At 34.5% G+C, this 22,662-nt stretch overlaps 1 protein-coding gene across 4 annotated transcripts in view; it reads left to right on the top strand.

Moving 5' to 3' along the window:
• Nucleotides 1-22,662, top strand: part of ANKRD12 (ankyrin repeat domain 12) — a 122,630-nt gene that overhangs the window by 13,068 nt on the left and 86,900 nt on the right. For 3 of the 4 annotated variants that reach the window (XM_081263330.1, XM_081263328.1, XM_081263329.1), the window contains exon 2: nucleotides 18,529-18,666. The exons of the other annotated variant lie outside the window; for it this stretch is intronic. In XM_081263330.1, the coding sequence (XP_081119456.1) occupies nucleotides 18,580-18,666 (87 nt within the window). In that variant the 5' untranslated portion in view covers nucleotides 18,529-18,579. The remainder of the gene's footprint in view (nucleotides 1-18,528; nucleotides 18,667-22,662) is intronic. 4 annotated transcript variants of the gene reach the window in all.

The following is a 22,662-nucleotide window of genomic DNA, read 5'->3' as shown; positions in this document are numbered from 1 at the left end:
AGCCTATTTTATTTTCTGAATTTTTTTTTGTTGATTGTAAAACGTAGTACACATTCAATAAAATATATATATATATTTATAGACTCCTTAAGATAGACCATTAAAGTTCTTGAAGAACTCTTCACTACATTGTTTTAAGGACATTCTGGAGGACAGTTTATTGTTAAGGATTGTACTTAGCCTTTGTTTTGGTGGTGTTGTGGTTTAAATCCAGGGCCTTTCAAATACTAAATAAGCACATACTCTACCACTGAGCTATAATGTCATCCCTGATGCATTCTTTGCATGCTATTGGTTAAATTCTGTTTTTTGTTTGTTTGTTTTAGTATTACTAATTTCTTGGTCTGGAATGCAACCATTAGATTCTTGTGGAGGAAATGTTATGGAATAGTCGCCAGAAACGGTGGTGGTGAAAATTAATCACTACTATTGTAAGAAATTGTTAGAGAGAAAGCCATTCCCCTTTGATAGACTGAATTTTTGCTTGAATGCCTTAAATGGTTAAAGGGAAAAGGGAGTCCTGTTAATATCTCAGAAGCATGACCCTTTATTTTAAGGCCCTTTGCATTATTTTTTTCAAAACCCATTTTCAGATTTGAGGTTAAGTTGTTTGGTCTTTTAAGTAAGGAAATACTAATGTATATGACTAGTAGCTTATTCTTTCTTCAAAATTTTGTTTTACTTTCTTCAGGTAGAATATAAAATTCAATGATGAAGGTCAACCAAAAAGTCAGTGGTAGATCTCAGAATAGAATTTTGTACTTCAAGCTCCCAGATCAAATCACAGAGAAAGTAATAACCACGTTTCTAAGTGTATGTTTTTTGAGGGCCATTTTTATAGTTAGCTCTTTTTTTTTCCAGATAAATTTTGGAGAAGGCAATTTTTATCTCCAAACTGCTGCAGCTCAGTGGAAACTGGAACTCTCATTCCATGCTCAAAATTTTGTTTTACTTTTTTCAAGTAGAGTGTGGAATTGGTAGTAATTTAGAAGGCAGATTTGAATTTTTTGGATTATATACCAATGACTATACTCAGATAATTTTATTTACTTTTCATAGCCTTGTGAGTTGAATTTTATCATTTCATAATACAAATGATGAAATTAATTTGGGTTTTGCGTTCAATTGCATTTAAAGTGCATGTGCTGAACCAGGGAAAACCCCTTTTTCAAATATACAAAAATGCTAGAAAGAAAACATAAAAATTCACAGCTGAGCTTGAATGCAAGAAAGAGTAATCTTCTGGTGCCTAAAATGAAAAGGAACTCAAAGTGATAGCAGTAAACAAAAATTGAAGCCAGGTCCCATAGGGAAAATAAACAGATGCTCCTTAGTGTGTAAACTTTAATTTAGTGGTAGCATCCACTGGCCTAGCAATAGCAGAGAGTTGAAACTAGGTTCCTTGAGTAAAATCCCAGACCAGGAAGACTGAATTACTCATGAATGGGGTTTTTAAAAAGGCCCATGTACCAGCCTGAGTTTATATTTCTTGGTATATCTTGTTTCTGTTCTTTTATTTTCAATCATTTTTAGAGTCCTTTTGTAGTCTCTCTTAAAAATGTGGCTAAATCCTCTTTGTCCACTCTCAAGAGACTTTTAATCTTTTGATTAGTTGTATTTATTGTCATCACACATATATTGGAAATTATTTATATTTCTATTTACCAATTTTTATGCCTTCTGTCACATAGTTTATTGTATTATGTTTTCAAAAGCATAATTTGATTTATTTTATTGATTCTGATACTGATTTTCCATAGTTGGTTTCTTTTTTTCTTTTTTCTTTATTTTGGCAGTGCGCACCCTTGTTTACAAAATATATGAAGACTGGAAAAGTCAACATCAGCAAATAATGCAATTAAAAATTAACACATACACTGGTATTTCATTGGAGAGGATAATCAAATGGCAAATGAATATATGAAAAAATACCTAGCATTATGTGTTGGTAGAGAATTTCACATTAAAACCATAATGGGATACCTAAGAGATGGCCATTGGTACTAGTGTTGTGTGTGTGTGTGTGTGTGTGTGTGTGTGTGTAATGCATGTATTATTTTTGTTTTAAAATAAAAAGTGTTAAATAATAAAATAAATCTATTTCTGTGTACCATATGATAAAGATAGAATGAACAATTGCAGCAAAAGCGTTCCAACAATCTTTTCTTTGAGTCTGACAGCAGGACTGTTCAACTGTTTTCCAAAATATTAATCGTGAAACATATCCTTTACCCAATTTTCCACTGATCTTCATGTCAGGTGTGCTTTTTTTCCCCCAACAGTATCAGTAATTAATTTAAATATAAATGATCTATATAGTAATTAAAAGGTATAAATGTTCAACATGTGTAAAAAGCAAACTATATGCTCTATACATATGTCACACTTTAAATATCAACATACTAGTAGGTTAAAGGCAGAAGAAGGAAAATAAGCACGAGAAATCTGAAGCAGACCTATTAATGTAAAATAAATCTCAAGAAAACGTATTTTCAGGGTTGGGGTTGTGGTTCATAGGTAGAGCGCCAGCCTACCATGAGTGAGGCACTGGGTTTGGATCCTCAGCACCACATTAAAAAAATAAATAAAATAAAGATATTGTGTCCACCTATAACTAAAAAAAAAGTATTTTCAGAGATAAAGGGGAACATTTCATAGCCATAATAGGGTAACTTCTTGAAGAAAGTATAATAATGCTAAGTGTATAGCTACCTAACAACAAAATTTCAAAATATATGAAATAAAAATAAAACAAGAAAGACAAATCCACGTAATATTTGGAGATTTTAAGCCCCCTCACTTTGCTGGAAGGAGTAATGATATAGAAGGCTTACTACTATTATCAGACACTTTGACCTATTATTTATAGAGAACTCTACAAAAAATGACAAATAGAAAATTAATAAAGATAGACTATATTCTGTCATAAAATAAGCTTTGAGAAAGATTAAAAATTTGAAATTGTGTAGACTATGTTTTCTGCATGATTTATTACATTAGAAATCAGTCACCTTAAGATATACAGAACTCCACCCTCAGGTCTCAACTACTTCAAAATTAAATGGCACACTTATAAATATTCTACAGATAAAAGAAGAAAGCACAAGAAAAGTAAATAAAAAGTGCTTTGAACTAAGTGATAATAGCAGCTTAAAATATCAGAATCTCTGGTATGAAATAGTACTCAGATGCACACTTATATCTTTAAAAAAAAGTATTTGTATCAGAAAGAAGCTATAATTGAAAGAATTCCCCACGCAAAGACACTTTGCCGGGAGAATTCCAATTTTATTGCAAAAAGCTGTGTGCTTATATAGAACTAAAGGGGAGATGGTAGGGCTTAGATAAATGGCAGGCCACCCGTTTATTGGCAAGTTCTTCCGGATATCAGCTCCCGCGCCCAGGAATTAGTTCTCATTGGGGCTAAGGTTCCCCGCCAGCGAGATTTGAAATTGGCGCTGGCGGGAGAGTTCACACGGGCGGAAACTTTTTGCGCCACTGCAGAAAAGAAGAAGGTAGAAAGAAGAAGTCCTTGGGCGCCATGTTGGGGTTTTTTCTCTGGGGTACGGCTGCCGTTTATACTTTTCCCAACAATAATAAAAATCAAATTATTTTCAAATTAGGTAGTAGGAAGGAAAAAATAAGAGTAGGAGCAGAAATGTGAGTAGAAAAGAAATACATCTAAAAGTTGATAAAAATCTAGCAAGTCTAATCAAGATAAAAAAGCAAGAAAGAATATCAACAGGAAGAGAGCTATCAAAACAACCCCTCATATGCTAAAATTGTATTAAAGTAGTATTACAGTTGAATAATTACAAATATATAGCTTACATAATTTGATTTATTTTAGAGGATGGAAACCTTGCTTGTTTATGCAATACATGTGAGTGATGTTTTTTCCCCCATCCTTTCACCTTCAGTCTGTAGATATCTTTGCCTATGAATTGAGTCTTTTGGGGACAGCATATTAGTGGGTCTTGTTTTTTAATCCAGTCTGCGTTTTTTTGATTGATGAGTTTAGTCCACTAATGTTCAAGGTTATTCTTGAGGTATTGTTTGTGTTCCTGGTTATTTTAGTTTATTTTTAGTTTTTAATTTGAATTAGTTTTTCCTATGACTCACCATTCCTTCAGTATAGTTCCTCCCTTTGATGGTTTTCACTTTTTTTCCCCCATTTCATCATCATGGAATATTTTGTTGTGAATATTCTGAAGTACAGGCTGTCTGGTTGTGAATTCTTTCAATTTTTGTTTATCTGGAGGGTTTTTATTTCATCTTCAGACCTGAAGCATAATTTTGCTGGATATAGGATTCTTGGTTGGCATCCATTTTCTTTCAGAGCTTGGTATATGTTATTCCAGGACCACCTAGCTTTGATGGTCTGGGTTGAGAAATCAGCTGAGATCTGAATTGGTTTCCTTTTATATGTAATCTGATATTTTTCTCTTTCAGTCTTTAAAATTTTATCTTTATTCTGTAAGCTAGGTGTTTCATTATAATGTGCCTAATGTTGTTCTGTTGTAATATTGCACATTTGGGGCCGTGTAAACCTCTAGTATTTGGTTTTCCATTTCATTCTTTAGCTTTGGGAAATTTTCTGATATTATTTTATTGAAAAGATTGTGCATTCCTTTGGTTTGATAAACCTATTAAACATTCATGTAAAAATGTCAAGGAGGCAGTCAGATGTACAAGTGTGGCATTTTAGAGAAGTTCCTGAGCTAGAGATACAGATTTGGATGTCAGTAGCATGTAGCAGTAAAGTCCCAAGACTGAGTTTTGTAACTCATATATTTAGAAAGGAGCCCAGCATCAGGTGCTCAGGCATCCCTCACATTTAGAAGTTCTTTAAAAGAGGAGAAATGGGGAGAAGAAGAAGAAGAAACAAAGAGCTGCTTTTTGAGGGTTCATGTCATCTGCATAATTTTCAGTATAAAAGGGTACCATAATTTGCTTACCCATATTCTTTCAAATGGATATTTAAATCTCTGTTGTTCCCCTCCCCACAAGGACCCTAGTATTTGAGGCATGATAACAACACTTCCTTGAATGCCTTTGACTTGTAAACAATGGTAGTTGAATTACTAGGACAAAAGGCATGTGTTTTTATTTTGATAGTTTCTGCCAAATTTCTCTCCAAAGAGGATATCCAAAATTTCTTCCTCTGTTAGTGACTAATGTATGAAAATGCTGGTTTTCCTGAATGCTTGCCAACACAGCCTGAATCTTTGTCAAAATTTTAAGTGAGAAATTGTGTCATTATTTTATAGCTTTAAAATTATGAATTTGAATTCTGTGTGTTCACTCAACATTTTTATTCTTTGAATTGTGTTTTCTGAGTTTTATAGTTTTTTTATTGATTTGCTGTAACTTTTTGATCATTTACTTCACAAGTATTGCACATGTTTTCAGACTTCCATTTATGAGATTTGCATTGTAGTTTTAAATTTTTATTTAGGGCTTAATTTTTTTTTTTTGTTTTTTTTTTTTGGTTAGCATTTTGGAAAAGTTTCCCCACCAAAGGATTTTTTTTTTCCCCTAGTACTTAGGAGGTTTAATTTTTCTGGTTATTTCTTGTACTTAGGTACTAATCTTTTTTAACTTGTCAAATTGATTCTAATATTTGGTGAGAATTGTCAAGATAATTTTGAAAAAGATAAATGGGGGAGAGACTAATATGAGAAAACAATAGTGTAGTATTGACACAAAATGGAGAGAGGAGTAGAACAGATTAGAAAGCCCAGAAAACAGTTACATAAAGGATTAAGATTACGATTTTCAAAGTTGTCATTACAGAGAAATAATGGGAAGACTTAGACATTAAAAGAAAGTAAAATTAAGAGTGTATCTTCTGATCTAGGGGTAGAGAAGATTAAAATGTAAAAGCAAAGGACATAAGAAAATTACAGACATCAAAAATGTATTTACATTGTTCACTCATATTTAGCAGCATTATTGATAATAGCTGAAAGATGGATGTGTGTGTTAGCATCTTGTCACTGTCACCAAAACACTCAACAGGAACAACTTAGAAGAGAGAAAGTTTTTATTTTGGTTCAGGGTGCCTGAGGTTTAGGCGATGGTTGGCTGAGTCCATTGCTCTGGGTCCAAGATGAGACAGTAATTCAAGGTGGAAGGTTATGGTGGAAGGAAGCTTCCATGGCAGCCAGGAAGCAGAGAGGAAGAGCAGTTACCACCCTGTTAGTTTGTTCAAACTAGGATGGACTGATTAGGTTACAATTCTTGTCATCCAATCTTTTACTTGCAAACATTCACACAGTTACACAGGAACTTTTGGGAAACACTTTGTATCCAAACCTGAAATGGAAACAATCTAAATACCCTTTGATCAATGGAATGGATTGGTAAAATGTGTTATATACATTCAACGAAATATTACCTAACCTTAAAAAAGGAAAGAGTACAGAAATTCAGTGTTTTAGCATGTGTCAGAACTTCGAAGTCCTTATGCTGGGTGAATTAAGCCAGTTACAAAAGGATCTGAATTGTCCCATTCATAGGGAAAGTTGAGTGATGATTACCAGGGGCTGGGAGGAAGGAAGATGAAAAGTCTGGAGATAGATGGTGGTGATGGTTGTGGAACAGTGTGGATATACCTAATGCCACAAAACTATATACTTTTTTTTTTTTTTTTTTTTTTTGCAAGCACACAAGAGTCTTTATTGCAAGCTTGAGCCTGGACTCACAACCGTTCCCCGAAGCAGCGATCCGATCCGAGGGAGTGAGTCTTGGTCCTTTGTTCAGTGAGATTTTATAGGTTTTGGGGGGATACTCTATGCGTCACAACATCACACAGCAAATCATTCCATACCGAGGGAAAGTCAAACAACAACTCTTAACATCGATTAGCACATTCAATGGTGGGAACAAGTTGGGTAGGGGTGATTGGTTAGTAGAAGAGGGGGATTCCTTTGAACTGATTGGTTTAGGCCATGAGGGGTCTAAACTACATGGTTTCCCAACATGTTGTCAACCACCATAAACTTCTTGGGGGTCATCTGGCATTCCAGGTATTTTCCCTGTCTCAGTTGCTAGGGGAGTTGCTATGGGTCCTCACCTAGCCTAACTGAGTCAGAGACACCTGGTGCCATAGACCTAACTTAAAATATACTTAAGATTACTTAAAATATATTTAAAATGGTAAATTTTGCTATCTGTATTTAATGACAAATTTAAAACTATGCAACAAAAATATCAGTATAGATTTTTTTCTTTTCACAAACAGGAAAATGATGATTACCACAGTAGGCAAATTATAAAATGTATTAAAGAAATTCTGAAGAGATAAAACAGAATAAGTGGATGAAATAGAGTGGGAAAAGTTTTGATAGTGAGATGTTAACTTAGCAACCACTAGAGTGTACAATGGGATATAGATGTGTTTTGAAGTTAATCAGATTGGGGGATAGGACTGTAGTTAGAAATATCCACTGTGACAAAAAGTCAACATAAAGTGACTGGAAGGTGTGTAGATACTCTGAGAAGGGTGGAGAGAGTTGTTGCTTAATGGTTCCTAAGCCAAGCCATCAAAATAAATTACCTAGGGAGTTTGTTTGTTTGTTTGTTTTTGTTTTTGTTTTTTTTTAATTCATGGAAATTTTTATTTTTTATTGATTATTTAAAGCATTACATAGCTCATGATATATCATCTTTCATACATTTGACTCAAATTGTGTTTTGAACTCCCATTTTCACCCCAAATACAGATTGCAGAATCACATCTGTTACATATTCCCATTTTTACATAATGCCATATTAGTGACTGTTGTATTCTGATACCTTTCCTATCCCCTACTATCCCCCCTCCCCACCCCTCCCCTCCCATCTTCCCTCTCTACCTCCCCTGCTGTTGTTCAATTCTCTCCCTTTTTTTTTTCCCTCCTCCTTGCCCCTCATAACCTCTTATAATTTTATGTATCATTGAAGGTCTCCTACCATTTCCATATGCTTTCCCTTCTCTCTCCGTTTCTCTTCCCCCATTCGTCTTTGTTTACTGTAGTCTTTTCCTCATGCTCTTCCTTCCTGTTCTGTTCTTAGTTGCTCTCTTTATATCAAATCAGACATTTGGCATTTGTTTTTTAGGGCTTGGCTAGCTTCGCTTAGCATAATCTGCTCTAATGCCATCCATTTCCCTGCAAATTCTATGATTTTGTCATTTCTTAGTGCTGCATAATACTCTATTGTGTATAGATGCCACATTTTTTTTATCCATTCATCTATTGAGGGGCATCTAGGTTGGTTCCACAGTCTAGCTATTGTGAATTGTGCCGCTATAATCATTGATGCAGCTGTATCCCTATAGTGCGCTCTTTTAAGGTCCTCAGGGAATAGTCCGAGAAGTGCGATAGCTGGGTCAAATGGTGGATCCATTCCCAGCTTTCCCAGGAATCTCCATACTGCTTTCCAAATTGGCCTCACCATTTTGCAGCCCCACCAGCAGTGTACAAGTGTACCCTTTTCCCCACATCCCCGCCAACACTTATTGTTGTTTGACTTCATAATGGCTGCCAATCTTACTGGAGTGAGATGGTATCTTAGGGTGGTTTTGATTTGCATTTCTCTGATTGCTAGAGATGGTGAGCATTTTTTCATGTACTTGTTGATTGATTGTATATCCTCCTCTGAGAAGTGTCTGTTCAGGTCCTTGGCCCATTTGTTGATTGGGTTATTTGTTATTGTTTAATTTTTTGAGTTCTTTGTACATTCTGGATATTAGGGCTCTATCTGAGGTGTGGGGGGTAAAAATTTGTTCCCAGGATGTAGGCTCTCTATTTACCTCTTTTATTGTTTCTCTTGCTGAGAAAAAACTTTTTAGTTTAAGTAAGTCCCATTTGTTTTTTCTTGTTATTAACTCTTGGGCTATGGGTGTCCTATTAAGGAATTTGGAGCCCGACCCCACAATATGTAGATCGTAGCCAACTTTTTCTTCTATCAGACGCAGTGTCTCTGATTTGATCTCTAGCTCCCTGATCCATTTTGAGTTAATTTTTGTGGATGGCGAGAGAAAGGGATTCAATTTCATTTTGTTGCATATGGATTTCCAATTTTCCCAGCACCATTTGTTGAAGATGCTATCCTTCCTCCATTGCATGCTTTTAGCCCCTTTATCAAATATAAGATAGTTGTAATTTTGTGGATTAGTCTCTGTGTCTTCTATTCTGTACCATTGGTCCACCTGCCTGTTTTGGTACCAGTACCACGCTGTTTTTGTTACTATTGCTTTGTAGTACAGTTTGACCTCTGGTGTCGCTGCCTTTCCATACTGTATTCTTGGAAAGGAAGTCACTATGCCTAGCCCACACTTAACAGAGTGGGGACTTATATACTCCATCTCCTTAGGAGCAGAGTATCTACATAAACTAGCTATACTTACTTCTTCATGAAAGATTTATCTGTTCTCTCCATTTATTCATTCTATCATTATGTCACTGTGGATAACATCTTGGTCTGTAATCTAATAGTACTTTACTCATTCTATTGCTGAAGATTTTTTTCTTTACCCAGTGGGGTCTCTTTCAGTTGATACCTGTGTGCCTTTGATAATGTCACCATTGTTGTGTTTTATATATTTATGCATACTTTTTGAGCAATTTCTTTCTATCAGTATAAGATTTTCTAGTCTCATCTTGTACATATCCTGCTTTAGTCCTGTTTCTCCAAGGGACCTTTTTATTGGAGAAAGGTGTTGATGATGGCTATGGTTTGACTGTGACTTATCCTTCAAGGGTTTATGTGTGAAAGTTTGGTCTGCATTGTGTTATATTAGGTAGAACCTAATGGGAATTAGGTGACTGTGCGTGGTGTCCTTGGAAGGGACTAAAGTGGTTCTCATGGGACCAAAGTTAGTTCTAAAGAAAGTGAGTTGTTACAAGAGCAAGGCTGGCCCTTGAAATAACTTCATCTTCCTGACAATGTGATTTCTCTGTTTCTCTTTCTATGTGCTCCCATTGTTTTTATGCCATCCACCTTTAGCAGGTATCAGCAGATGCCTGTACCATACCTTTGAACCTGCAGCCCCAATACTTTGAGTACCAGCCTTAGATCTCATTGTAATAATAAAAAAAAAGGACATATAGTAACAAAGATCTGTGTCTAATATATGCATCTTGCTGCCAAGTTATTGCTGCTTGTAGCTCTCAGCTGATATTGGAAAGAAATATGTGTATATACTAATTATATATGCATATCCATAAATATTGTATGTAACCATCTGCATCTATATATTAAACCAAACATGAGTTCATATTGATATCTCCAGCTGTAATCTGATACTACATTCTAGCATTTTCCTGACTTCCTTACTTTTAACTTCCCACTTCCACAGTGATAAATCTGGCGCAACCATTCAACATCCATTTATTCAATTGTTCATTTTCAGTGTATACATGTATAGTGATTTCAGAATTTAAACCAGTACCTTCCCAGAAACTTTTAAAAATTTAAATAAAATTCACATAACATAATTCAGTGTTTTGAAGTACATTTCAGTGGTTTTTAGTGTATTTACAATGAAGTGTAAATGTCACCACTAATTCCAGAATATTTTTGTCACCTTATAAAAACAAACAAACAAACAAAACCCTCTGGTACTCATCAAGAAGTATCAAGCAGTTCCCCTTTCCAATATTCACCAGCAACTACTAGGTTGGCTTTTTAGAAAGTGATTTTCTTACCCCTGCACACACCCTCGCCCCCGCAACACACACCAACACCACCACCACCAGCTCTAGATATTTTGATTCAGTATTCTGAAATGAAGCTAGGAATCTGTATCTTTAAAAAAGTGTTCTTGCTTCTTGTAACCAGGCAGGCTAGAATTATCAAGTAGCAGGAACCTAAAAGCTTTTTAAAATTTGAGAAAAAATTAAAATGTTCTAGAAGCAGTAATACAAATTCAAGGATCACCTCATCAAAACTAAAAACAATGCCAGCAAAGTTTGAAGATCCTTAAAGTTTGCTTAGATAGCATGAAATTAGGGAAAGAAACCAGTTTATAAACTGTCAGCTTTTTTCATCAGTGCTTAGATTTCAGGGTAAGTTTTAATATGTAGTATTTTTCAGTTTTGAAGTGTTTTGTTCTATTTTTGTCCTTTTAAAAATTATTTTTGTGTTGTGGTTTCAAGGATTGAACCCAGGTCCTTGTGTATGCTAGGTAGCACTGTGCCACTGAGTTCTACCACACACCTAGCTCTCCTTGTTGTTCTCCCACCTGCTTAATTTTTTAAAAAAAATTGTATAGCCCTGTCAGGCCCCAATATTCCGGGCCCCAATGCTTTGGTCAAAATGCAGTCTTACAGGATTAGTGCTAATTGACTAGTGGTAGCTATGGATTTGTTGTAAAGCTAAGTGTACCTGGTAACTTTAGGAAAGTTTTGTTGACAGAATGTTCTGCCTTTGGGTTTTTGGGACTGGCTTATTTCACTTAGTGTAATATTCTCCAGTTCTATCCATTTACTGGCAGATGCCATAATTTTATTCTTTATGGCTAAGTAATAGTTCCTTGTTGTACCACAGTTTCTTTATTCATTCATCTGTTGAAGGGCACTTAGCTTGGCTGTTGTGAATTGAGCTGCCATAAACCTTGAAGTGGCTGCATCACTGTAGTATGCAGATGCTAATAAACATCAAGGGTAGGAATGATTAGAAGTTCATTGGACTAGGTAAGGGGAATTAATGCAAAGGAGGGAGCATGGAAATAGGAAAGACAGTAGAATGAATCAGACATATCTTTTCTTATGTATGAATACATGACTGACTGACGTAACTCCACATCATGTAGCATGCAATAGTGGAATCCTAATTGGAACAAACTATTCTATGTATGAATAATATGTCAGAATTCACTCTACTGTCATGTTTATAGCAAGAACAAATAAAAGAAAGATTTAGAGACTTTTATTTGGGTCCCTTCTTTCCTTTAAAATAGAAGCTAAAGGATAATGGTAGTGCTTTGTTAGACTCCCAGGAACAGTCTTCAGGTTGAACCTAAAGCGATAAGATGGAGTAATTACAACAAACAAAATAACAATGTTTAAAGCATTGACTTTGAGGGCCCCACACTCAGTAAATGCAGAGGACTATAAAAGCAATCTTCAAATAGTTTTTTTTTTCCTATGTAACTCCTAGAGGAATACTTTTGTAAAAACTTTTACATGTAGAATCTACCCATCCACAAATTCTGTTTCTTTTTTTAAGTTTTATTTATTCATTTTAGTTGTTGATGGACCTTTACTTTTTATTTATATGTGGTGCTCAGAGTCAAACCCAGTGCCTCACACATTTGAGGCAAGTGCATTACTACTAAGCCACAACCTCACCCCCACAAATTCTATTTCTGTTCCTGAAAGTTCTCTAACCACACTATCAGTTGGAGGTGATTATTTTTGTTGTTGTTTGTTTCCCACTCCCTCTCAGCCCTATCTTGCAAAGAGTTTTGACTTCTTTTTTATTGGACTCTTTACTTCACCTGAGAGTTTCTCCCTAATTCTCCTTCCTTCAGTCATGTCTTTGGTCTGTAAGGAGCAACAATGTATTTATTAATTTTAAAGAAAGAAACATTTTTTCCAAAAGTAAAATCAACTACTTATATTGTATCCTTTAGCTGTTGGATAACCAAGTCTAAAGTAGATCTTGTACCTGGTCTGGCTTAAACAATAAAGTAGCCCTTAAACAAGTATTAATGCCTCTCTGCAGTCCTTAGGGCAAAGAGGTTAAAGTACAAGTAGTGTAATAGATACCAAGACTGTTATAAAAGAATGGAACAGTGTAAACTCTTCTTAGCCACATGAAGATACTGCCAACTGTTTACATTTATTACATGGCTATGCCACTTTGCTCCTGAACCCCCAGGGCTATGTGAAAAAAAGTTCCAGTTTCACTATGTCCTCACCAACACTTGATCCTAGTCTTTAATTAATTTATTTTTTTGAGTGTGTATTGTGGTTCATTACTAACTTTCCGCATGACTAATGATGTTGAACATCATTTCCTGTGCTTATTTGCCATTATATACAGTGTGCGTGCACACAATTTTTATTTCCCACTAGGGATTGAACTCTGGGTTACTTAACTACTAAGCCACATCTTCTGCCCTTTTTATTTTTTGTTTTGAAACAGGGTCTGGCTAAGTTGCTGAGGCTGGCTTTGAACATGCAATACTCCCTAGCAGCCGGCATTACAGGCACGCATCACTACCCCCAGCTTATTCTATATTCTCTAATGAACTTTTAAAATCTTTTATTCATTTTAAATTTGTTTTTTTATCTTATTGATTCACAGGAGTTATATTTATATAATCTTCTATAAAGATGTGATTTGCAGAGATGTTTTTTGTAGGTATTTTTTCCTTATATGAATTGCTTTTCATTTGCAGGGGGGAGGTGGCTATTGGGAATTTAACTCAGGAGTGCTTTACCTTTTTATTTTTTATTTTGATACAGTATCTTGCCAAGTTGCTGAGGTGGCCTTGAATTTGGGATTTTTCTGTCTGAGCCTCCCAAATCTTTGGGATTACAGGTATATGCCACCACACCTGGCACTTTTCATTTTCTAACAAGGTCATTTAGAGCAAAAGATTTTATTTGTGAAATCCAGTTTATTCATTGTTTGTTTTATAAAGTTTTTGTTTTTCATAATCCATTTAGGAAAATTTTGTGTAATCCAAGATCACAGAAATATTCTCATATTTTCTGCTAGTAATACTCATACATTTAGATGTATGATGGGTTTTGAGATATGAGGAAAGGGTCAAATATCGCTTTTCTGGCATATTGATATGCAATTGTAGAATACCACGTGTTGAAAAGAACGCATCCTTTCCCACCCCCGTGAATTGTATTGATAGCTCTTTGAAAAGCAGTTGGCCATACCTGTATATCTATTTCTGGATATTCCTACGTGTCATATCTACATTAGGTTAGTAAATACTGTCTTGATTACGCTGTCTTTATAGTAAATATGGAAGGAAATCCGGTAATGTTCTGATTCATGAACACAGTATAGGTTTATTTAGGTCTTTAATTTCATCAGTGTATTGTGTTTGTCACTGTACAGTCTTAGACACATTTCGTTATATTTATCTTTAAGGATTTAGTGTTTCTGATATTTGTGATAGTCATTTTTTCCCCTTTCTATAACAAATACCTGAGGTAATCAACCTATAAAGAGAAAAGGTTTATTCTTGAGGTTTCAGATGTGAGCAATTGGCCCTGTTGTAGGGCTGTGACAAAGTCCACATACCTTAGTGGAACCTCAGAGTTATACAGAATGGCTCACCTCATAGCCAGGCAGTAAAAGAGAGGGGGGGAAAAAGAAGAGGAAGACACTGGGGTTCCATAGTTCCTTTAAGGACACACCCCCAATGACCTGAAGACCTCCCAGTGGACCCTACCTCTTAAAGTCTTTTTCTACTGCTTACTAATAATGCCACTGTGGAGATCAAGCATTTATCACATGGACCTTTGTTCTACTTAAGAATACAGATTATAGCAATGTTATTCACACAGCCAGGGCACTTTTTAACTGAGCAACATCCCTAGCCCTTTTCTTAAAAAAAAAAAAAAAAAAAAAAATTTTTTTTTTTAAATTTCAGACAAGGTCTTGCTTAATTCTAAGACTGTCCTCAAATTTGTGATTGTCCCAAGTTGCTGGCATTAGAGGTGTGTATCACCATACCTGGCCCTTACTTATTAGTACTGTTAACTTCTTAGTAGATACTATGGCTTTGTCTTCATAGGTGATCATGGCATCTGAAAATAAGGCCTGCTATTACTCCTTCCTTTCCAAGTTATATACCTTTTACTTCTTTTTTTTTCTTTATTGAATTGATAAGGACCACCAGTAAGTACAGTGTTGAATAATAGTGGTGAGACATCCTTGACTCATTGTTAATCATAGAAAGCATTCAAATTCCGCTTTGTATTTCTATTTTGCAGATTTATTATTAATGAGTATTGAATGTTATCAAACATTGTGTCATATGAGATATTCTTTTTTATTTGCTTTAATTAATAAAGCAATTATATCGAATAAGTTAACTTTAAATTCCTAAGATAAGCCCTACTCATTCATGGTATATATCCTTATATAATTGTGTTTGATTTGCTGATATTTTTGAGGGATTTGTTTTTTAGTTTGCATGAGGTATATTGGTCTGAATATTTGTTGTAGAAGGCATAGTCTGCTTTTGGTATTGGGCAATGGTGTCCTCATAAAAGTGTTCCTGCCTCTTTTCTTCAGGAGAGTTTGTGTATAATTGGCATTATTTCTTCCCTGAAATATTTTGTGGGCCTCACCGTTGGAGCCATCTTTACCTGGAGTTTTTTTTTTTTTTAATTATGAATTTAATTTCTTTAATAAATACAGAACTTTTGAGGTGATCTTTCCTGAGTGAGCTTTGGTGTTTGTGTCTTTGATGGAACTTGTGTATTTCATAATAATTTATTGAATTTATTTGCATGTATTAGTAATATCCCTTTATCTTTTATGTATTCATAGTATCTGCATGTTGTTCCTCTTTCATTGTTCATGTGGGTATAGTTTTGTTTTATTTCTAATTGATCTGTCTAGAGATTTATCAATTTTATTGATCTTTTTAAAGAACAAGTTTTCTGTTTCAATTTTTCTTGACTTTTTAGTTTGGAGATAGTCCTTTAATCTTCTATAATTCTGGTGTAATTTCTTTTTTTCTGATAACAAATTGTGTATAATTTTAATTTTCTTTAAATTTGTTTAAAGTTTTAAATTTGTTAAAATTAAAAAAAAATTTTTAAAGATGGCCTATCTTGGTGAATATTCTGTGTGCCTTTGAAAATAATGAGTATTCTACTCTAGATGGGAAAGCTTATTTGTCAATGTCAATTAGATCCACTGTTGCTAATTTTCTTTCTTAGTAGTAGAAGCCTACTTGAATTTATTTCTTGAATTTGTTAGAATTTCTTCAGTCAGTTCTATCAAGTTTTGCTTCATGTGTTTTATAGTTCTCTGTTGGTTGTATATGTATTTAGGATTTATATGTCTTAGTGAATTGACCCTTTTATCAACAAGTAATATGTATGTTTTTCTGCTCTGAGATCTATACCAATATTAATATAGCCACTTTAGCTTTCCTTTGATTAGTACACTTACATGGTGCCGCAGTCTGGCTGGGCACAATTCAGGAGCCACTTGTCAAAAGAAACTAACTTTTGTTTTACACACGTCAAACAAAACAGCTCCTCAGGAAAAAACCCTCAGAGCCCAACTGCCACCACCGGCTTCCCACAAGCCTCTCTCCCCAACACCAGCCTCTCCACCTCCCACAATCCTCCTGCTCTTGAGGCCGATTGGCTGGGTCGTGTGGGTGGAGCCAAAGAAGTCCCCCAATGAGCAGATGCGTGGTCTGAAAGGGCAGGGAAACAGCCCAATGAGCATCACCGCAGAGGAGCCAATTTCAGCTAGATGTTGCTGGTGCTGCTGTGAGCCAATCATCAGCCGGCAGCTGGAAGTTTGCTGGGGCCCCTTTGGCTGTGGCTCTCAACAACATGGTATACTGTTTTTCTATGCATTTATTTTAACTTACCTATATTAATATATCTGAAGTGAATTTCTTCATGTCCATTCTTCTCCCCTCTTTTGACAATCTCTGTTGGTTAGTGTATTTAAAACATTAGTATTTCATAATTTTTGGTATTTTGAATTAGGTCTGTCATTTTTTGCTTAGTTTCCACTGTACTTCATTTCTCAATTTCCTTTTCCTGCCATCTGTTGGGTTATTTGTACATTTTTATACATTCTATTTTAATTATCTACTGCGATTTTGGTTTTGTATAGTTTATATGGTGGTTGATCTAGTGATTATAGTTTACATCTCAGGACCAGAACCTAATTATATATTAAATGATTAATATTTGTTGATTAAAGCAATATTTTTGGAATATAATTGTGATTTTTATCACATAAGTGCTAACTTTTTTCCAAGTAGAGATTTAAAAAATAAAGTTTCATAATATAATCTATTTACTATATTGCCTATAGTATTTTAATATTCACCACACTCCTTTAGTTCACTAGTAACTTGCTTTGCTTCATCTACAAAGGAGAGATTACTATTACTTTCTTAGTTTCACTTAAGCTGATGATTTGTGTTATTATAATGCTCAGTTTTGAGTTTGTGTTTCATGACTTATATAATTCTGTCTCTGCCTAAGATTTACACATAGCCAGCTTTGAAGACACTGCTGTTTAAATGATTCTGTTTATTTGGTAATAGTTGAAACAGTTGAGTGGCCCTAAGGTATAAGCTGTATTTTTTCTCTGTAAAGTCAAGAAAACATCAAAACCAAAATTTTAACCAGTAGAACAATTTCAAGAGCATAGTAGATTTCATTAATACTTGATTGACAGTGTTTAGATTTTAATTATTCACGTAAGTATTAGAATGACAGTTTTCTTGGACCAATGATATTCATGTATTAGAAATTTGTAACATGAAGAGTTAAAAATAAACTCATAAGTCATTCTGCTTATTGTGTGGCTCTTGGCCAGGAGCCTCTGTCTAACCCAATACAGTGCACTAAAGCTTTCTGTGATGATAGAATTATATATCTGCAGTATAAATTGTGATAGCTACTCTAATGTCATCTAATTTTAATCTTTAAATTGCCACGCATGGCTAATAGCTCATCAGACAGCAAAACAAGTCTAGCTTCATCTTCCTTTTTTACATATAAAACCTCAAAAACTTTTTCTAGCTTTCTCAAGCATAACCCTGTCTTAAGTATAACTTTTGGCAGGATACAGAGTAGGAGAGAATAGGCTGAACTAATTGGAAAGCAAATGGTGCAAATAGTAATAATTACAATACAACATAAATATTGTATTGGTGAACAGGTTAATAAAATTATTAAATGTCTTGGGATATTCAATGAAGAATTAAAAATTATACTAGGGATTTTAAGTAGGAAAGGCTTAATATAGGAAATTACATGATGTAAAATAACCAATCAGACTAATTAGGTTCTTGGTTGAATCTTCAGAAATGAATTCCAGCCAACACAGAACTAGTAGGGAATGTATTTGGAGATTTCACTGCTTGTGGTTATTCAGAAAGCAAAAGGTATTCATAGTGTAGAGAAGATGGGAAATAACATGATTTTCTTTTTTGTCAGTGACTAGTTAAGTGGACTTGAACAACAGAACTTTAATTAGAACCTCAAATTCTTAAGTAAAAACTTATTTTAGGTTGGAATAGCTTTGAGAAAATAAATGATTTATAGAGACATGGAGAAAACAAAAAATTGGACTAATCATGGTGGTGGTGCCTAATTTAATTGTGGTGCCTAATTTTAAGAGGTTCTATTGTGTGTATGTGTGTGTGTGTGTGTGTGTGTGTGTGTGTGTGTATGTTTGTATATATACACATACATACATACACACACATTATATATATACACACACATATGTATATATACACACACATATGTATATACACACACACACACAAATAACTCATATATCCATTCTTTACAGATCCAGGATGAGAAGACTGATAGAAGAAGAAGCTAGCTGAACAGCTATAAAATGCCCAAATCTGGGTTTGCAAAACCAGTTCAGAGTGAAAATTCTGACAGTGACAGCAATATGGTAGAGAAGCCATATGGAAGAAAGGTACATGATTGTAACTTAAGTTGTTTTTATTCTCTTGGAACTGGGGAAAATGACACCAAATTTGGTAGTTTTAATAATTACTCATAAAATAAAAAGCCACATTGATGTCAGATGTGTTTGTCAGCTTTCCATTACTATAACACAAATACCTGAAGTGATTTGCAATGAAGAAAGGTTTAAAAGTTTATTTTGGCTCACAGTTTTGCAGGTTTCTGTGCATGGGCAGTTGAGCCCACTGCTTTAAGTTCTGTGGTGAGGCAATAAGTGGTTTTTGGAGGAGCTGAGACATTTACCTCATGGCCAGTAAAAGAAAAGAAGAGATAGGGCTGGATTCCCATTATCTTTTTGAGGGCATGCACTGAGTGACCTAAGATTTAGTACTGGGCACCACCTCTTAAAGGTTCCACTTCCTCTTAATTCTACTGTGTATGCTAGGGACACAGCCCTTAAACACATGGGCCTCTGGGGAGCATTCTGTATCTAAACCATAATACCAGGTAAGTCCAAACTATTTATCTAAGCACCAGAAGCACCAGAAATCAGTTGGATTCCTGAGGATACAATTATTTTGTTCCCTGATATGAACATGGTTACAACTAAAAAATAATTAATCATAAGAAAGGGGGAAGTGCCAAGACTTCACAGTTATTTGGCATTTCTTTCCCTACTTCCTAATCTTTGTTGACAAAACACATATACACACTAGCCACCACATTTTCCAGGTCTGTAACTTGGGTAAATTTATATAACTTCTCCATCCTCAGTATTTCTATGTCTAATAGAGGGAAATAATGCTTTAAATGGTTGTTTTGTTGGAGAAATAGCATATTATAGTTAACACAAGGGTTGACACAAAGTAAATGCTTAATAAATGTTAACAGTTGTCTTAGTAATTAGTGCCGATGACAGGTGATTCTTTTTCCATCTGTCCTTCTCCATCCTATTTTATTTAGATACCCAGAACCTATAAACTAATGTCTTCTAACTGATCTCATTATCTCTAGTTTCCTTTTCTAGTTGGTTTTATACATTATTTCAAATTTTTCTTTGTTTTCTTTTTTTGAGTCTATTTCTTTTAAAGCCATTTTCTTGTTGAAGGACATCTGAAGTTTCCCCTAGTTTTTTCCTAACAGATCCATACAGCTGTCATCACAGTCTAGTTTTACACTATTTCCATCACTGTGAAAAGATCCTTGTTGCCTATTTGCAATTGGTCCCCACTCTTATCCCATCCCCGGGAAATCTTAAATCTGCTTTCAAACTTCAAGAAGTATCTGTTTTCATATTGTCTTCTTTTCAAAGTAGTTTTGGCTATTCAGGGTCCATTGAAAGAATAGCCTATTAGGATTTTAATGGGAATTTTATTGAAGCTGTATATTGAATCTTTTATTTTTTAGTTATAGCTGGACACAATACCTTTATTTTTTTTTTTATTTTTATGTGGTGCTGAGGATTGAACCTAGGGCCTCTCACATGCTAGGTGAGCACTCTACCACTGAGCCACAACCCCAGCCCTGTATATTGAATCTTTAGGTCATTTTGGATAGTATCTCTTAATAATATTGTCTTCCAGTATACGAGCTTGTTTGGTCCACATATTTAGGTCCTTTTCAGTTTTTCTTAGAACTGTGGTAGTTTTCAGTGTTCAAATTTAGTACTTTTATTGTTAAATTATTTACAAGTATTTTTTATGTCAATGCTATTTTAGATACTTTCATTTTAGATTTTTTGTTGATAAAATAGAAATACAACTTAATTTTATATAATGGTCTCGTATCCTTGACCTTACTTGTTTATTGTCTCTAAGAGTTTATGATTGCTTAGGATTTTCTATATATAAGATCATATCATCTGTGACTTAAGATAATTTTACTTATTTGCCAGTCTGGATTTTATGTTTTCTTGCCTGATTGTACGGGCAGTCCCTGGCATTTGCATATTTAGTCCACTGACATTTAATATAATCATTGATGTGGTTTTTATCTAGTAAGAGTTTATATCTATTATTTTTCTTTTTGTTCATACATGTTTCTTCTTCTATGTTGCCTTTTTTTGTTTTAAATACTTTTCAGTATTTTTATTTTTCTGATTTTTATTTTATTTATTTATTTGGTTTTTAGTACTAGGGATTAAAACTAGGATTACCCTATCACTGAGGTACAATCACCAACCTTTTTTGTTTTCCAATCTTTTTTAAGATAGGTTCTTGATGAGTTGTCCAGGTTGGCCTCAAACTTTTTATTTATTTATTTATTTATTTTAGGATACATTGTAATTACACACAAGAAAGGAATTTGTTGTTACATATTTGTACATACTATAATTTGGTCAATTTTTTTCCCCATTACTTCTCCTCTCTCCACCCCCTGATTGCTTTCTTCTACTCTACTAGTCTCCTTTCTGTTTTCATGAGACCCCTGCTATACACACACACACACTCTCTCTCTCTCTCTCTCTCTCTCACCCTCTCACCTTCTTTTCCTCTTTTATTTCTCTCTAGCTTCCACATGGGAGAGAAAACACATGAACCAGTAGATTTTTGGTGTTTCTTAGTTCACTTCACATATGCTCTCAAATTGTATCTGTTAACCTGCAAATGACATAACTTCACTCTGAATGTGTTTATAAACCACACTTTTCTTTATCAAACTGTTTACCGATACCTAGGCTGGTTTCATAATTTGCTGTTGTAATTTGCTGCTGTAAACATGGTCATGCATCTATTGCTACAGTATGTTGACTTTAATTCTTTAAGATAAATGCTAAGGAGTGGTATAGCTGGATCACATGGGGATTTCATTCCTTGTCTTTTGATGAACATCCATACTGCTTTTCACCCACCAAAGTGTTCCTTTTTTTCCCATATCCCCTCTAGTGTTTATTATTATTTGTATTCTTGATGGCTGCCATTCTGACTGGAGTGAGTTGAAATCTCAGTGTAGTTTTGATTTGCATTTTCCTAATTGCTAAAGATATTGGACATTTTTTTCATACATTTGTTGGCAATTCTATTTCTTCTTTTGAGAAATATCTTTAGTTCATTTCCTTATTCATTGATTGGGTTGTTCCTTTGGTGGTTTTTTTTTTTTTTTGGAGTTATTTATATATTCTGGATATTGATTGTCTGTCAGAGAGTAGTAAAGGTTTTCCTCCCGTATTTTAGTTTTTCTTCTTCATGCTTTTAATTTTTTGCTGTCAGAAGCTTACTTTCCTCCCCTGACCCACACCCCCTTTGGGACTGGTTTCATTGGCCTTGTGTTTTCTTCTAGGAGTTGTGTAATTTCTGGTCTAATTCTTAGATCTTTGATTTGTTATGAGTTGATTTTTGTGTAGGATGAGAGATAAAGACCTATTCTCATTCTGATACATATGGATAACTAGTTTAACAGCACCATTTGTTAAAAAACCCTCTTCAATTCCAGTGATTTTAAATTTGGTGTCATAATATCCTAGAGTTCTTGTATACTCTGATCATGAGTGCTTGTTTTCTTTAATTCTGCTTAAATGTTCAAGGCCAGCCACTTTCTTTGTCTTCTAGTTCTGAAATTTTATCATCAGCATGGTCTACTCTATTATTAGACTTTCAACTGAATATTTTATTTTGATTAATTTATTGTGTCTTTCATTTCCAGGATTTCTGTTTGGTTCTTTTTCAATATCTCTATCTCCTTTTTTAATGTCATATTCTGTACTGACTTCCTTAATTCACTGTTATTTTTCTATGTTCTTTGGAATTACTTGATTATTTTCATAATCATTCTTTGGCATTGTTTATTCTTTCATCCACTTTAATGTCTTTGAAGTCAGTTGTTAGTGAATTATAAACTCTAGGAGGTGTTGTATTACCATTTCATATTTCTTATATTCCTGTATTGGATTTTATGTATCTTTTGAGACAGATTTCTCTTCCACACTATGTGTGGCTTTTTAGGAGCACAGCTTTCTGTTGCCAGAGTGCCCTAGAGTGCTCTAGATTATGATCTCCCTCAGAGGTGT

The sequence above is a fragment of the Spermophilus citellus genome (genome assembly GCF_964194105.1).
Source record: "Spermophilus citellus genome assembly, chromosome: 12".
Taxonomy (NCBI): Eukaryota; Metazoa; Chordata; class Mammalia; order Rodentia; family Sciuridae; genus Spermophilus; species Spermophilus citellus.
The sequence above is the reverse complement of the archived record's forward strand: the minus strand, read 5'-3'. Positions and strand labels throughout refer to the sequence as shown.